Here is an 18741-nt window from a genome sequence, read left to right on the forward strand (position 1 = left end):
TTTCCTCCCAAGCCTGACTATTGCCGGACGATGTCTCTGTGTCCCTGTGAGAGCATGGCCAGGGACCGGCTCAGAGTAGGTGGACTGGTGTGCTGACGTGTGTGCTGCCACCTGACAGCCCAGCTCCGGTCACACAGAAGGACTCCTGACCCTTCCAACAGCCCCTGGAATGCACCAGGCTCCAGGGGTCCCTGGGTCGCCCTGACACTCCCAGCTTCTCTGCCAGCAGTGGACCCGCCCTTCCACAAACACCCTAGCCCCATTCTGACTCCTCGTCCCACAGTGGCCACTTCTGTTACGGAGGGGACACTGCACTCCGTGTCGCATCTTCAGAACAGACAGGGACCCCCTGGGGCTGCTGCATTCTTACAGGACAGACTGCCCTACCCACTGCAGCTCTCAACAGACAGGCTCCTGACTCTGGGGTCCCTGGGTGCCCCCCACCTCCCTCCTCTGCCCTGAAAAATAAGGGCCAGTGTCTGGCTTCAGCTCCCAGGCTCGCTTGCTGTCTTTCTAACTCTGAGGAAGCCAGTCCACTTTTTGATCCTCTGCAAGGCCAGGCCAGTGGTCAGGATGGACGGGAGGCCGAGCAGAGAGAGGGAGGCCTGCCAGGAAGTGGAGAGCCGAGGCCCCGGACCGCTCTCCCACAGGAAACCGCTGGCTGGAAACGCTGAAGTGCTCGAGGGCAGCTCCCAGCTGCACGGCTCAGAGTGTGCTCCCACAGCCCCCCCAAACTGGCTAGCGAGGCATTCCGGGGGGGTCTGCCTGAGCAGCGGCACCGAGGGCACTGCACAGCGTGGCACGGCGTGGCCCGCGGTGCCCAGGGAGGAGTAACACAGGCTGGTGAACAACAGCCAGCATCTTGAAGCACTTGATGTTGGCATTAGTTTACAATAACCCCACACGGCTCCTTGAGCCTCCATGGCACGTATCTGACACTCTCCGATGGGAGGGACTGCTAATCCCGAGAGGAGGTGCTGGGGGTCTCCGTGCCCGCTTCGTCCCACGCCATCTCAGGAGCCCAGATGGGACCCGCCTGCCCAGCTCCCAGGGTGTGCTGAGCACCACAGGGGCCACATCACGTGACAAGGCTGGTATATTTACTTTGCGGGAGGCTCGTCCTAGGCGTGTGGGTTACAGTCACACCCGGTCATGAAAGTCTCCTGATTTTACAAAGTAGGTGTGAAATCTTTCGTCCAGGAATTGAAGAGCCTGTGTCATTTTTCCTGGTTTTGTCTGCAAGGCTTTCTTCTCTTGGTGACTCAGTATTTGGATGGCTCGCCCTGAGGGAAGCCAGTAGGGTGAGATCTAAGAATCAGGGCCTGGTGCCAGGCTTAGGGTAGGGGAGATGCCCCCAAGACCTCCAGGAGCCACAGGCTCGGGTCCCTCAGGGGCACTGCCCTCTCTCCCTCAGGGAAACAAGAGGAAGGGTCTGGCTTCCCGATGTCAGGCCCAGAGCTCCTTCCTCTGTGAGGCCTGCAGAGCCAGGAGCAGAGGAAGAAGGAAAGGGGACACACTGGCAGTTGGCTGTGTCTTGTTCCTTCCCCTGAGGGGCTGTGTGCTGAGAAGCTGCCCCTCAGCCTTCTCCTGGGAAGCTCTCCATCTGGCCCCAGCCCACAGCTGGGTGCGTTTGGGTCAAACACTGTGTTTTTCTTTTCTTAGCAGTAGATTCCTTCTCTCTCTCCTGGCTTCTCTTTTCTTTCGTTGCTTCAGCGTCTTCTGGGTCAGCAGTTGCCCTCTTTAGCCATTCCTCATGCCGACCCCAAACACCCTCTCCTCTCCTTCGTGCATCTTTTCACGTCTTCTTGTCCTTTCCCCAGTTCTCCAGGAGCCTGGGAGCGAATCAACCTCCCGTGTTCTCTCTGGCCTGGGGCCTCCCCTCTCCCCTCCTCTCTCCTTTTTTCCCTTTCCCCCCTCCCCTTCCCTCTCCTCCCTGCTCCCTCTCCTTCCAAGAATATGCCATTTCACAGAAAGTTCCATTTTCACAGCCATGGTTATTTTCATGTGTTTCCCGAGTTCTAACATCACAGAGGAATGTCTGACATCATCTCCACCAGTGGATCCAATGCTCACCAGCCCACACCCCTACTTCTCTCCTCTCCTTTCTTCACCAGCTGTTTGCTAAGTCTGGAGTCTGTCTGATGATTCAAACACATATTATTCTTGTCCTTGGAACCCCACTCTACCTTCCACCTTTAGAACTATGTTGCTCCCTAAACATCAGACACGAGCTGGGTCTTGGCCTCAAGAGAGATTGTTCATTGGTTCCCAAACTTTTGTGCACATTAGAATCACCTGGGGAAATTTTAACACTCCTACACCCTATACCAATTAAATCAGAACACCTGGGGGTGGCAGTCGGGCAGCAGTGGTTTTTATAGATCCCCAGGTGATTCCAATATGCAGCCAGGATTGGGAACCACAACCTGGTGCTGTATGGAAGGGGGTCAGAGCCTGCAGCCAACTGAGTAAACCTCATGGAGCCTGGAGCTCAGACCTTCTTGTCTTCAGAGCTGTGAACTCGAAAGATGAGGGGACAGGTCCCAGGTCCCCAGCAGGACCAGGAGCATTCTCTCTGGAGTGTCTCTGCACTTGTACTGGGGGTTCTCCTAGCCTCGAGGTGAAGACCTGCTCTGGGGAGGGCTGACAGAGGCCCAGGAGACCTCCCACTTCCTCAGCAGAGGGTGCTGGTTCCAGGCGGGACCTCTCAGGAGCTCAGTCCCCAGGAGAGCCTCGTATCTGTGGGGTGGGCAAGCAGCTAGTTCTGTCCCTCTTTCCTAAATGCAGCCCTGAGCCCGGGGTGGCTGACACATGTCTGATTAAGGGCACGGTCCCGATTCCCTCTGTGCGGGCAGCCCCGACTCCTGAGGCTGAGCTGTGAGGTCACCCAAGGTAGCAGGAGGCCAGGTGATGTGACAAGGGATGCGAGGCTGTGGATGCTCAAGGTGTAACCCCTGTGGGCTTTCAGAAAGACAGTGACAACAAGGAAATTCTTTCCTGCTATTTCCCTAAAGCCCCAGTGATGGCAGTCCCGGGAAGGACCATCTCGGGCAGAAGTCTGATATTCTCACTCCTCTAGTCTTTCTGACAGACATCTACATGAGTGGTTCTTAACGTCATATCAGAATCCTCTGAAGGGCTTGTTGAAACACAGATTGCTGGGCCCAGCCTCGGAGTCTGACTCAGTGGGTCTGGGTTGAGGCCAGAGAAGTTGCATTTCTAGCAAGTTCTGCAGTGCTGCTGTTGCTGCAGAATGGGGGCCACACTTGCAGATCCCCTGGTCTAACAGCCTCTCCCCAGAACACATCCAGTTTGCCACAGACTGAAATCAGAGGAAAACAGTAGGAAGAAATAAAAAGGGAAGGGGAAAGCTGATGTCGCTTTCTCTGATGAGGGAAGTCAGGGCTCTCATCTTGTGTGTCCCTGCTGCTCAGTGCTGGGCACGGTGCCTCTGAATCGCAGGGCACTGTGAATATTTGCATATGGTGATGTACTGGTACATGCAAACACAAGTGATAAATGCCAGTCTATCACGTACACTCCCGGAAAGAAAATGTCTATCTGTGGCTTTCTAAGAGCTCAATAATTCAACTCAACAAAAAGCAGAGTTAGCCTAAAGTGCCCGAAGGACCATATCCTAAGCACATCATGTCAAAACACTAGTGGGGATAAAATAGTGAATTAGACACTGACAGGGTTCCTGACCTTCTGAAGTTTACTGTTCTTCAGAGATGACAGATATTAAACAAGAAATTGCAGAGGTGAAAGTTTGGAAAGGAAGCTAACTTTCTAAGAGCAGGTTTTTCCCTCTTTGGACTGTTCACGCTCTGCTGACTTGTACCAGATTATAAATCTTGGGGAGATGGAATTAGCCCCAAATGTGCTGCTAGTTCTATTCACCTGAGCGGTGACCCATAGAGCCATTTAAAATAAGACGTTAAATGTTTCAGCATCTTTCCTGCTCATACTGTTTAAATTAAGATGAATTTGCAGTTCTACCCAGCTGAGGATTCGATGGAAACAGCCAGGCTAGTGGTGTGGAGGTTGCTGTATTTCTGTCTTGCTTGAGGCTGTCAGGCTGGAGGGGGCGATGTGTTGGTCTGATGTGAACAAGTCGCTGAGCAGAGAATTCCAGCATGTTCAGGAAACCAGAGACAGTGCAGTGAAATGCACCATTGTGTGTCTTAGGACCGGCAGCCAAGTGAGTGGGTGAGCCCTGTGGCCATGGCAAAGACATTGACCAATGAATCTTCCATCCCAAAGCTCTCCTGAGAGCAGCTTGTGTCTAACTATTTTTCAGGCTGACCAGAAATCACGACCGCTTCTGGAAATTATCTTTACTCTTCTGTGGGAACAGAGGGGTGACCACATAGACCCACGGAAGAGACATCATTCACATGTCTTTGAGAACAAGGAGGTTGTCTGGTTTATCTGTACAGATCAGCGGCAGTTGCCTAAGCTTGGTCCACCGCTTAGAATCTGTGACAAAGGTTTAAATTCTGGGGCCACTAGCTCTAGCTATGGAGAAATTCAGCCCAAGAATCCAAGTTCCACTGGGTGCTCAGGCAACGCACATAACCCCCGAGGTTTCGGAAGTCTAGAAGGACAACAAGGAAATGAGAGTCAGGGATGGCTTTTGAGGCTCTCAGTTCTTCCTTTTCAACCAGCTAACGTATGCCGAAACAGGGCTACGCCTGTAAGCAAGTGAAAATATGTTTTGGTTAGCTTCACATGGTCCCCCCATCTAAATGAGCACAGTTTTTAGGAGTGACAGGGTTGCAAATAGTTAAACTTACAAGATGACCCATTTCTTAATATGGTGCGTTGCATCTATTTGAAAGATACGTCCTTCACTTCTGGACCAAAGCGTTTCCGTTTGGGATCTGGAGATTAGGGATCTCTTACAAAAGCATCTCTCACCATCTCACGGTCCAGCATCCACACTAGAAGTTAATTCTGCAGTGAAAACTTTCCAAAGACAACAGAACTTGTGATCGAAAGAGTAGTCAGTTGGATGCACCCTGGGGATGCGGCTGAATGGTCACACTTGAATGCTCTTGGACCTGAGCAGAGTGGGCGTATGGGCCGAGCCCGGGATCTTCAATGGTGGGAGCACCCAGCTTGTCTTTACCCCACTGGGTAACTCACCCGAGATGAGGACTGCAAGGATTGAGGTTCAGCAACCCACCGTGGGCTCCACATGCAACCAGCAGTGAGTATATACTCCTTCAGAGGGGATGAATTGTTCATAGAAAACCCACCAGCACCAATGGACTTTGCCTCTTAGGTATTGTCCCTCCTTCCTGACCATGCCTCAACACCCTGGTTGCCCACGATGTGTGGCTTGGTTTCTTCCTCTCTACTTTGTCTCCTGCTGCATCCTTTATGGCTTTAAAGGATGAGCGGCAACATACTATGGTAGAAAGAATGTGGCTTTACAAGCAAGGTAGACTTAATTTCAAATCCCGGCTCCGGTATGTGTCAGTTGTGAGTTCGTAGGCAAGTTCCTTACTCTTTTGTGCCCATTTTTTCATCTGTAACGTGGATAATGATATCTATTTCATAAGGCTGCTGTAAAGTTTAATGAACTAATGCTTGCAAATGCTTAGCCCAATGTCTGTTAGAGGTTAAGTCTTCAATATGTATCAGCTGTTATCATGAAGTCAACTAAGGGAAGGATTGTCTTCAGGCAGTTGTACAGATTACACCGAATGTGATGGAGTGAATAATATGCTATAGATTTCCTATGGTTAGCAAAACATTGGAAGTGGTCTAAATTTCTAACAAAAGAGAAGTAGTTAGATAAATTGCAGAGTATGCGCTAGAAGAACCCTCTATTTCAGGCACCATGTATGGTGTAATCCAAATGTCAGTTGTGGTTATCCTCTGAGATCCCAAAATTGGCTTGAACAGTATCCCACATACAGTGGGAAGTCCCAGAGGCACAATCCCATAAGGATTTGGTGGCAAGGTCCCAGGAGGGCGAGGGTGTGGCGGGAGTGATATTTTCCTGGTCACCTCTGTTGCTTCGCTGACTTTCCCATTTATGAGTTATCTTGCTTCAGTATCTGCAAGCTTTCTTTCTGCATTAGTCATAGCACACTGAATCCTACTCCCTTTCTTTCACTCCCCAAAACAACGCTGATTCAAAGCTGTGTGTGCAACAGGCTTTTACTGACTACTTGAGACAATGAAGAGGATTTACAGTGTGAAGCCTTTTTGCCCTCCTGCCACCAGGGAGTCTTTTCACGAGTCCCTGAGAGGCTCCAGCACCCAGAGACCAAGCCCTGTAGCTTGGGTCCACTTTTCCTTTTCTGCTGCCCAGCCCCCTACCCTCCATTGTGTACTGACTTTCTCTGCAGAAGAAGGGATTTGGGGTCTTACTTTTCTAAAGAAGCCTAATAAGGTATCTTAGGAAACAAATGTAGTTTTGCCTCAAAGAGAACCCTGACGTTACTGTAATTTTGTATATTTGCGTATCTGACCCCACAGGCCACTGTGAGCTCTTTTAAGGGCAGGAATCTATGCCCGATCTATGTCTCGCGAGGTTGGGAATCCACGTGCTGAAGCTAAATTGCCTGGGTCCAAATACTGGGTTTATTATTTGCAAGTTATGTGACCACTGTAGGAAATGAGCTGTAGGGAGGATTGAAATAAAGAGCTAGTGAACTTAGTGTCGAGGCATACACTGGGTACTCAGTAAATGCCCGCACTGATTATTCCCAGAAGGATTCTTTGCTGTCAGTCTGCAGTGACTAGCTTCATGCTCGGAGACACGTCATTCTAAGCTGAGAAAAGGCTTTGGTGTGATTAACTCGGTTTCCTGATGTAGAAGGACAAAGTATAAGTTTTTAGACAATTTTTTTTTTCCCTTAGTAAGAAAGACTGTAGTTCAAATATTTGGACACAATAAAGGAAACTTTTACTTAACCAGGTTGGGAAAAAGAGTGGAAAAGAGTTCAACTGTTTCATCTAAACAGTAACAGGCCACAAAACCATTTTAGGCTTCCCTTCTCATTACTAATCACTTAACACTGATGATTCACTTTGGGTCTTTTTTTCTCTTTCTACATACAAAACAGAACAAGGCAAGTTTAAAAATTCTTTATTTGAACTTTAGACAAGGAACAAGTATTGCATTATAAAGACTTGTTTAAAAGCATGACATAGTCTGTTGTCATTGTTTCTTTATGTGTTGTAAACCAACATAAATATTAAGGAAGAGAATGGTATATCTTTCCTCTGCATCTTTAACCCATTCTTAACGGAGCATGGATACAACCCTTAGAAAGAAAACCCTGGTGAAATGGCATCTCTAACACTCTCTCCTCAGGTTCTAATGGCTCCAGGGGAGAAGCACTGTTGGTCTTAGCCTAACCATATTGGCAACATGACAGGAAACTAGTATCTCTAAGGCCAGTAGTGCACAGCAGTTTCCATCTAAAATTCTATTTATTTTCCCACCATCTTTTATGAAGATGACTGACCTAGAAATTAGGGCTGAGTGTGAGTTAAAATGGTCCAATATACATTTACTGTGAAAGTCAACCTGCTCATCTCTATCTGGGATGATCCTACTGGGGGATATGCCAAACTTCCTGGTTTACTTATTAACTAATGGTCACCGACATCGCTGGCGGCAAGCAGCAGGACAGTGTGCTGTTTGCTGACCTTGGCAAATGATAAACTATGGTTTATTTAATCCTTGGTTCCCCAACTTAATATCATTTAAAGTCTTTTAATGTGCTAAAAGTCTCTAAGGCAGCAAACTAATATGTTGAATATGGTGTCCACTATTTCACAGTGACTAGCCGTGACATGATTCATACGTAGGATCAGGTTTCCTGATCAAGATACCTTTGTCATCCTTCTTTTTATAAATTCTGACAGATAATCTGACAGATATCAACACAGATATTAATGCACAGATATTAGAATAAACTGCCAGAAGTTCTAGTCTTATCCAAAATAAACTTTGTTTTAAGCTTAGTCTTTAAAAATATAAGTTAACAGGATACATTCTGATTTCTTTTTTTCAGGTAAGAGAAAACTGTTTTTTTTTTAATGTGCATAGTTCCAGCTGGACTCCAGCAACATTTTTTGGGGTAGTCCAATACTGTTTCCTAGAAAATTACAAATTAACCACAACCCCTAGGGAAACAGGAATTGCTCCATCCCAAATACTGTCAGGGGTAAGAATAAAAATGTCTTACATTTCATTTTCTTTCTTTAAGCTTTATTCTTGTTTTTAAGGTAAAAGTTATAATTAGTATTCCTATTAGCAGCAAAGATCCTAATTTCTGTAAATTAAAATGACTCAGGACTGACAGAAGTCACATTTTCGCAAAGAATGAGAGATTCACAGCAGGTAATAAATGTCTATCAATTTGGGCATTAAGCAATCTTATTTGAGAGGTTAATTCGCACGAAAACAGCCAATAGTATGCAAGGTCTCATGTGAAGTTCAGGCCTATGACTCTGCAGCAGGAAGCTGAGTTGGCCCAGCCGTATGCAGTGGAAAATGTCCATGTGGTCAGACTGAAGAGGGGGCATATGGGCTCTTACTCTGGCTCTTCAGTAAAAGTGGTTACTTCTAACAGACAGTTGAAAGTGGAAGCTGCTTTGAAACTTTTCAAAGTGTTAGAAAGTCTAGTACAATGACAAGTTTTTCTGATATGCTGTCAAGTTTCACAACCTGAGCTTAGTGAAATGGCAAGAATCAGAAAATAGTACAAAAATTGCAAGGAGCTCGAGAGTTCTCCAGTTTTAGTCACTCCAAATGCCACAGCAGCAGCATCTTATCAGAGTGTCACTGCTGTGACTACTGGGGGTTCATTCCCAGGAGGAAGATTCGAGCCAGGAAAGTTTGATCAGGACAGTGCCTCTTTTAAAATGCTAGAAAAATTAGTTTGAATCCCAAGTTTCTTGCCTGTTTCTAAGTAGTGTTTATTCAGAACACTCAAGAATGACTCATATAACACGGCTGCCTTCAAATACCGCCATGTCTACTTCCTGCTAACAAGAAAAGGCAAAGAAATGCCAGCTTTGTTCTGGAGACTGTAGTCATTTAAAAAAAAAAAAATTAGAAGATGCTCTGAGCTTTTATAATTACAGGGGGTTTTTCACTTGTGAAAAGACAACCCCCCACCTAATAACCTAAACTGCAAGAATGGCAAGCAATACATTTGTTTCAAGATGATCCTTTCACAAACCCTAACTTTGGAAAGAGGCATTTTACACTGCCGCCCTAATGGAGCTGTGTCCCTGTTCTGCTGAGTGAGTTAACCCCACGGGGAAGAAGCTCCTGACGTCTGACTCAGTAGACAGCATGAGGGCACATCCACTTCCATTAAGCCTTAAAAACTTGGAACTTGCAACTAAGTGGAAAAACCATTCCCAGCAGTCTCTGCCATCACCTCTCAAGACAGTAGTACTGGTGGCCCAAAGGGCACAGAGTCACCTAATAATAGGCAGACTTGCCTCCTCCATGAGCTTACCTAACATTCTCACAAGCTTGCAAAATGCCACTTAAAAACTCAATAAATTAAAAAATCACACATACACACACACACACACACACACATACACACACACACACACACACACACACAGGTCCCCCATAATTCCTGGCTGCAATCCCCAAAAGGCCTTCTCACCAAAACAATTAAGCCAAAAGACCAGTTTATTCATCAGGCAGAGCAATTTTCCATTTCCTAAAGGACCTTGAGCTAATGTACAGACATGACAATAAAAACTACCATTGTGCCCCGAGATTAACAGTAGCCTCGACAGCAGTTTAAGTAGAATACTTGTCAGCTGCCTTTCACTCATTTCCTGAAACTTTACCCTGAGGAGAATCCGGTTCCCTCATCTCAAAAAGATCAATCCAAGAACGGGTAATGACAAGGGGTGGAAGGGTCAGTGAGTGAAAAGCGAAGGAGGCAAGGCTCCCAGACTGCTTTTCGTGGTCACTTCACAGGTACACTTAACCCACACTTTCACCTGAAAGAGAGGCGTTAACGTGACATAATGAAGTCTTCAGTCTGACCAGTTGGTAAAATGGACACAGGAAAACCTGGGAATAGAGGGATAAAGTAAAAGCAAGTGCCCCAAACAAGGAATCCACGTGATGGTTTGTTTTTGTGTGATTCAGCGCAAAGGAGAGGACGGAAGCACCATCTACAGTCACTCCACACACACGGTATTTGCATCCACCGTGATGACTACGACAGTTGCAGGAGAAGACTGGCAGCTTGGGAATGACCATGTTGCCACTGCCTACCAGCCATGGTAGCAGCCTCTTGTCTGGCTAATTCACAGGACAGAATGGGAAGGAGCAGGGCCAGGAGAAGACAATCCATGAGAAGACTGCCCCGCAACCTAAAGGTCTTCTAGGCACTTGCCTTCTATTCCTTGGCGCCCCTTAGAAGCCAGAGTGGTCCCCAGGGAAAATGGGTCTTGTCTGAAAACCGCCTGGGGCAGCCAAATCAGAGAGGAGTGCTGCCCTGACTTAAAATGGTTGCTACGTGGCTAACGGATACTTTTCAAACTCCAGATTCCCAGGGAATAGAGCAGCAGAGTCCCCTTCTTCCCCTCACAAGAGTTAAACTGATTTCCTCTGAAAGCGTCTAACTGGCTTGAGCACAGAGGCATCACTGTCCACAAAGAAGTGCTGGTGAGTCTTCAAAATTATCTAGGAGCCACGCCTAATTTCACAGGCAGAAAACTAACTCACTCAAGGTAGGCCTTGAGGAGTTGATATAATGTCTCGTTCCTTTTCTTGCAAGGAGGAAGAGATTGATACAGTGTGGAATGGAAGGGAAGAAATCTGACAAGAGCAAGTCAATTAGGACAGGAAGCGGTGTTTGCAGAATGAATTCTATGGAGAAATTCAAAAGTTTCATAGGAGGAGAGGGTAGAAGACTCACTTTTAGAAGCTGAAGGTAGAAATCACAGAGGAGACAGTCAAAGTACAAGTGAACAAAGTAAGATATTTTTCTGTTTTGTTTTTGTTTTTAATAATGGGAGGACAAAAGAGTTAATTCCTTCACTGCCTTTTCACTGGAGAATTGAAAATGATTGCCATACTATGGGATGCACTCCACCAGCAGGAATCTAACTTGCCTGTCTGTAAAGTTTTAAAGGAGTGAATACTTATCAATTCTCAAGAGAAAAAGCTCTCGTTTGTTTAAATGTAAAGTCGCCTACATGCTCCTTAGCTGAACTGGGTATCATATCAATAGAAGGTGTGTAGTGTGTGGAGATTCACAATAAAAATGAAGGATTTGTCCTGTGGTCCTTGAGGATCTGAACCAGATTACTAAAGAAAAGACATAAGTACGTGTGCTAACGCTCAGTGGCCCATGGTCCTCAGAATAAACGGTAGCTGTGGCTTTAATCTTAAACTGCAATCACATCAAACTTTCAGTGTTTTAAACATATGTATTAATGAAGCTATCTCCTCTTTCAAAGCCCGCCTTCTCTTCCATTTCATTCTCGCAAATTTGCTACCCACCCCCGACCCCAATACAGTTGTTCACATGCAGTCTCAGGTGTGAACCGAATATCGCAAGATAAACTTTACCACCGGGGGATTTTCCCCTTTACCTGACACTCCAAATTGTTTTGACTCTTTTGGGGATGCTTTTGGCTCTTCTGGCTTTGACATTTGCTTTCCAATAAGCACACATCCACAATTGGTTTGCATTAAGTTGATGAAAGATCTAATGAGTGGAAACATATGGGTGCTGTTAAATAAAATTCTCTTTACCATAACAATAAGTGAAATGGCAGAGAGGGGAAGTGGATCTTATTTGAAAGCATATGACTATTTAAACACAAAACAAATACAGAGGGAAAAGCAATTCAGAAAGGTACAGAAAAAAATTATCTACACCAGACAACAGTGGAGGATGCAGGGCTACACATGCCTGTGGAGATATGCTGCTCCCCTTGTGTCTGAGTTCCAGTGCTTTCCGAGTCGATGGGCAGATGGTGAAAAATAGAGCAGCTTCTTTTTTTCTCTTCTATCTCCTGAATTCTATTATGAGGCAGTTCTCTGCTTGCCACCAAGGCAGAAAGAAGCATTTCTCTCATCCACTCACCGGTCTGGCAGGGTCCCATCCTTAGTTTTCCACTGTAGCCCCTGGGTACTATTGTAGTGACTCAGGGATGGTGCTGACAACGTGGGCTGCCTCTGTGGCTGCTGGAGGGGAACCAAAGAAGGTGTTGGTTTGATTCCTCTGCTGATCTCGGAGGTAAGGAGGAACTGATGAGCTTTTGATGTGGAGGATCCTGGTGTCCATCACCTGACAGTCAATTTGCATCATCACTTCATAATCCTGCCCATTGATCACATTCTCTGCAGACAGAAATAAACACAAGGAATAAATATTCAACAGAATGTGCAATTCTGCTATAAGCTTCAGTCCCAGAAAGACATCAATGTGCTTCAAGGGTGTGAACTGTCAGCACGCTTTCAAGGGTACAGAGAGACTTCATCAGTCACTAAGCAGAGCTACAGTTCCAGGATGGCCTGTCCTCACCTCAATTCTAGTTCCCAAACCACCTTCACTGGCTCAGTAAAGGCTGGAGCCACTGTCAGAGTTAATACCACAGATTATCTGTCCACAGACATTATATGTCTTGTATGCTTTCCATGCAGTGTATCACCACGACTGGACCAACTGGAACAGCAGGCGATTTCAGTTGGGGGAGGGGAGAGTGTAGAGGGAAGAATACTTAAGTTCTCCCCTTCCAACAGTGGGCAGGAATAATTGTCAAAGGGACCACCATATCATGCGAAAGGTTAAGGAGACCTTGGCCAGGACTGCCTGGCTCCTGTTCATCAGTAATACTTCTAATTTCATGAAGACATTCCCAACTATGAATTTAAAGATTTGTGCTTAGGAACATAAAATACAGCGAAGACTGACAACAAGTTGTAGACATCTGATAATCATGCTCTTTCCCAGAGACCACTGTCACTTCTGTTCCCTATTAAGGCAGTCCTTAATTTCAGTTCTGGATTCCAGGTACAAAGAGAGCCATACATGTCCAATTTGGGATTAAAAGGAATGCTATAAGGACTTCCAGGTAAACTAGAGGCTATTGGCATAAGGGAACGGGAAAAACCACATAGAGCCATGCTTAACACATATGGGGTAACTTACTATCATGAGTTTAATATACACAGACATGTACTACACTCCATTCTTCCTGTGAGGACAAAAGCTCTTTATTTTCGGGAGAAGGCCAAATTATTCCCCGATTTGTAATTCTAGGTGGTCATTTTCCAACTTGTAGTCAATGAAACTTGGGCATAAAACTGATGGCAGAATTATAAATAGATAACATCTTTCAAGACCAGCTGGACATTCATAGCAATGCAGTTAGAAGATGTGTAAACTTGGAAGAATGCTGGGGAGTCAACGTGGCACCTCAGTTCGCATTTTCAGCCATGAATCCAGAGCTGGGTGTGGGACCAGGAAGAATGCTGGCGAGGGCCTAGTCCTGCACTGCCTTTTCATGAGGGTGATATACAGCCAACCAGTGATTTCAAAATTAAACATTTGGCTTCTCCGGGGCAAAGAATTGAACTTAAAAGTGGAATTCTTTCTACTCCATTATCTTTTTTTTTTCTTTTTTTTTTTTTTACTACTACACCAGGCATGCCAAGTATTATAAATCCAGAGGAAGAAAATCCAAAGTTTGACATTTGATCCTCAGATTCCATTATGTTTGGGAAAATTGAACTATGGAGCTTGTAACTTAACGAGGCAGGAAATGACTTAAGGAGATCATCTAATCTGGGGTGTCTTAAATTAGGGTCTAATGCACAGGCTTCAGGGAGTCCATAAGTTCCCTAAAATTGCATGCAAAGTTTTATTTGTATGTGCATTTTTCTGGAGAGGGGGTACATCAAATTCTTAATGAGGTCTATGACCCCCTAAAAGTTAAAAACTATTAAATCTAATAATCTATCAACTTTAAGTGCCTTGAGCAGATCATATATCCCATTTTAAGGCCAATGGAAGACATCATTATTCCACTTCTATTGGTTGATTGCCTGTTTCAATTTCTAAAATAGTCTCCATTGATGGTGAATTTCCCATTACAAGTCTTATAAATCTCTTCAATTACAGTTGAAGCTAATTTCCTTCTTTCCCAGCCTTACTAGCAATGAAGAGCAGTTGGTTGCTGCTGTGTAATAACTAACCCTACCTATTCTTTAAGACCATTGCTGTGAACACTTAACTCCAATATTACAACTCCTGCCACTTTGTAATGGCTATCAAATCATTTACTTATCTTTAGAGGATTAAATCTGATTGGCTGTAAGTTAGCCAACGTTTCCTATCAAAGTGATTTCTTTTCCAAAAAGTAGGCAATGGAAGAAAGACAACCTGTTAATGTATTTGGAGTCATTACATTCAGAACATGTGACAGGGTTCAGATTTCAAGGTGCCACACTAGTCATTTCCTTTTGGAACCATGGGCCCTCTCTGTTTTAGAAAAACTGAAAGACTGTGTGCATATACACACACACACACGGACACATTGAGACACAGATGATCAAATAATGAAGAACACATGTATAAAAGACATGTAATATACATGACTAATTTTTACTACTTTCCTAGATTAACTCAGAATCCAGATGACAGTTTAAGATCAAGACTAGGTTCTGTCATATAGCCCATACCACCTGCAGAAGTTATTAGAGCCCATGCGCCTGCTATGGTTTAAACTGATAACTGGAGTTCTTTAATAGCTTAAATGTTGGGAAGAGATGAAAAACCTGGTGATATGAGCTCAGATGCTTGGGGGAAAACTAAAGCTGCGACCTGATTCCAAAACCTGGGAGTCCCTAGTCATGGCTGAAATGGTACTGTTATCTTAAGCCCAAGCAGGAGGCTCATGCTAGGTACGGTTTGGGTGGCTTTAAAACGGATTCTGTTCTTCACTCCTTTCTGAACTTCTAGGCCAAGGAAACAGTCAGCATTACTAGAAGAAGATTCTACCAGATAGGATGTGAACGCCTTAAACCGAATTTAGGAAGCCCCTTCTGAATGACAAGCTGGAAAATTTAGGTTTAAAGTGACACGCCATTAGGAATCCCAAGTTACCCAACACCTCTAGAAAATAGTTAAAGGGGCTACAGCAATTTCTTTTCTTCAGTCTACTCTGTGGGACCTTATAAAAGTCCTTTGGTTTTCAGTATTGACCCCCTTGGATAGTGAGTGAGGTGGTCTCTATTACTGATGAGGTTCTAATTATTTTAATTAAAGGAGGACAGAATGGGAAACAGCTTATGATAACTTGTGGTTTTCATAGGCCCCTCCCCTGCACTGTCAGGCATCTGTTCACACGATCTGCTTCCAGGAGCATCAGAGAGGCTCCGAAACTCCTCCCCCAAGTGCCAGATGAAGCTCCTGTTATCCTTTACTTTCAGACTTTGAGCATAGTTAATAATTGACCACCCTCGGAAAGGACATTTTCAACTGTTGCCTATAATTTGTGCCTCGGTGTGAATAAAATATACCAGAGGAGGTTCTAACTGGAGAGATGAGAACCTGAAGACTCTGGTGGCTCAGGTAGGGAGGAGAGGAACAGCCTCTGAAGGAAAACGCAGGCAGGATGTGAGAGGCTGAGGACGGACGGCACACTTTCATTAAGGGCCAGGCCTCCATTATGAATAGGCAGTGCCCCAGTAATAAGAGAAAACATTACAGCTCATGGGCTTGCCGACAAGAGGGAACAAAGTCAACAACTAGGGAGTTGTTAGAGCTGAGTTATGTGAAAAGACTGCTGAAGGATTTTTGTGTACTTAATGAAAAAGACAGTGACTGGGAAAAACAGAACCAAAAGTTACAGTATGGAGCACAAATGTTAAAGGTTCACTTTCCCTCTTCTATTAGCAAACATTTGGGTGCTGCACAAGCGATATAAATAATCTTATGTTCTGGGACTTCTGAAGTGAACAGAATGAGAAGAAACACTGACCTGAGTCAGGAAAAAGGTATGAAATATGAATACTTCAAATTCAAAATTGATCAGGCAAATAAAAAGGAAAAGAGATGACTGGCTTCAAACATGAGCGCCAGAAAGTGAGTCTGAATGCCCAGAGGGGTTGGGAAAGCAAGAAAAAAAGTGCTTGGACACTGGCGGTGGAAAAACTCTAGGCAATGTGGAATTCTGAACAGCCTGTAAACACACAATAACTGAATTAAGAATGGCCTGCCAAGGGGCTGTTAGCTGGGAGATGACTAACACACACACCAGGACCTTAACCATAAACAGAATTTAAATACCCCCAAATTTCACAGAAAGTTTAATTTTAAAAAATGACAAGACTTCACCAGTGCTTTGCAAAGACTATGTATGATAAAACAAGATTTCTGTTCAGAATCAGACACCAACCCTAACAAGAGGCAGTTTGCTCTGTGTAAGCTAGGCTGGTGACAGGCAGTGACACGCTGTCAGGACCTGTGCCTGAATCCTGTAGGGTGTGGGGTATGTGTGTGTATGTGGGGGAACATGGAAGGTAAATAAAAATCCCCCCTTCCACTGATCACAAGAGATACCTGCACCCAAAACAAACACGTGGAAAAATCATGAAAGAAATCCAGAAGGGTAAGAAAGAGGAGACAAAGGAGACAAAGGAGACAAAGGGAAGGGAAGGCGGGAATACAATGAACAATAAGGGGTGAAACATCACATGTTTTCGGTGGCTTTCAAAAACTTCCAAAGCTGACTTCACCATGTCTAACCAATCTTATCTCCAATGTTTAACCGGAGTCCTGGTTTTGACCATCCCAGAGCACCATGCATTTTATCTTTGCTAGTACTGTATCCTCTGCTTGGAAAAAAAAATTAAAAAGCTCTTTCTGCTCTTCTCTACCCAAATTCTCCATCCAGTCAATTTCTATTAACCCTTTAAGGCCCATTTCAAATCCCACTTCTAAGAAACCTTCCATGAAAACTCTAGCATTGATCTTTTTCTTTATAACCAATATATAAATGTTCCATGTCACTGAATATGTTAAAATGCTTATAGAAAAACGGTTTGGCTCCTTTAAGAAACGTTGGGCATTTCTGAAGGTAGCGGGTGGGGGATCAGTGGTAGAACTAGATAGAACCTCTCCCTCAACAGTGGGGAAGAAGACTGAGTGAGTAAGTACCAGTCGTATTGCAGATGCAAACACAAAATATGCTTCCGACTTGAAAAATCTTTCTGGAGACATAAGGGAGAACACTTGCAGGAGCAAAGAACTCCTAGCAACCACCATGTCTGCCCTTTGCCGTTTCCGGGACAGAGGAGAGATTTCAGGCTGTGAGTGTCCAAAGGCAGGGAGGGATGGCGGGAGGGATATTATTTGTTTAACTGCAAGACAAATCAGGATTTGTTAAATATTTAAAAAATACATGTGTATTTATTTTTTTATTGAAGTATAGTTGATTTACTACATTACATAAGTTTCAGTTGTATAACATAATGATTCAGTATTTTTATATATTTGACTCCATTTAAAATTATTATAAAATATTGGCTATATTCCCTGTGCTGTACAATATATGTCTGTATTTATTTTATACATAGTAGTTTCTACTTCTTTATTCCCTACCCTTATCTTGCCTCTCCCCCTTCCCACTCCCCACTGGTAACCACTAGTTCTCTGTATCTGTGAATCTGTTTCTGTTTTGCTATATTCAGTCATTTTATTTTTTAGATTCCACATATAAGTGATAACATACAGTATTTGTCTTTCTCTATCTGGCTTATTTCACTAAGCATAATACTTTCCAGGTCCATCCATGTTGTTGCAAATGGCGGAATTTCCTTCTTTTTTATGGTTGAGTAGTATTTCATTGCAGATATATACCACATCTTCTTTATCCATTCATATGTTGATAGACACTTAAGTTACTTCCATATCTTGGCTATTGTAAATAACGCTGTCATGAACATTGAGGTGCATGTGTCTTTTTGAATTAGTGTTTTCGTTTTTTTCAGATATATACCCAGGAGGGGAACTGCTGGATCATATGGTAGTTTTATTTTTATTTCCTTGAGGAACCTCCATACTGTTTTCCATAGTGGCTGCACCAATTTACATTTCCACCAACAGTGTACAAGGGTTCCCTTTTCTCCACATCCTCTCCAACATTTGTTATTTGTGGTCTTTTTGATGATAGCCATTCTGATGGATGTGAGGTGATACCTCATTGCGTTTTGATTTGCATTTCTCTAATAATGAGTGATGTTGGGCATCTTTTCATATGCCTGTTGGCCATCTGTATGTCTTCTCTGGAAAAATGTCTATTCAGGTCTTCTGCCCATTTTTTAAAAAATTTTATTTATTTATTTTTATTTTTGGCTGTGTTGGGTCTTTGCTTCTGTGCAAGGGCTTTCTCCAGTTGTGGCAGGCAGGGGCCACTCTTCATCGCGGTGCGTGGGCCTCTCACTGTCGCGGCCTCTCCCGTTGTGGAGCACAGGCTCCAGACGCTCAGGCTCAGTAGTTGTGGCTCACGGGCTTAGTTGCTCCGCGGCATGTGGGATCTTCCCAGACCAGGGCTCAAACCCGTGTCCCCTGCATTGGCAGGCAGATTCTTAACCACTGCGCCACCAGGGAAGCCCCCTTCTGCCTATTTTTTAATTGGGTTGTTTTTTCAAAGTTGAGTTGTATAAGCTGTTTATATATATTTTGGATATTAACCCCTTACTGGTCATATCATTGC

The 18741-nt window shown here is 44.5% G+C and overlaps 1 protein-coding gene across 2 annotated transcripts in view; it reads right to left on the bottom strand.

Moving 5' to 3' along the window:
* Window positions 1-7089: 7089 nt before the first annotated feature.
* The window catches only part of ATF6 (activating transcription factor 6), a 220448-nt gene continuing 208796 nt past the window's right edge, over window positions 7090-18741 (bottom strand). For both annotated transcript variants that reach the window (XM_060297221.1, XM_060297216.1), the window contains one exon: window positions 7090-12361. In XM_060297221.1, coding sequence (XP_060153204.1) covers window positions 12153-12361 — 209 coding nt within the window. In that variant the 3' untranslated portion in view covers window positions 7090-12152. The remainder of the gene's footprint in view (window positions 12362-18741) is intronic.

The sequence above is a fragment of the Globicephala melas genome, chromosome 1 (genome assembly GCF_963455315.2).
Source record: "Globicephala melas chromosome 1, mGloMel1.2, whole genome shotgun sequence".
Classification (NCBI taxonomy): Eukaryota; Metazoa; Chordata; class Mammalia; order Artiodactyla; family Delphinidae; genus Globicephala; species Globicephala melas.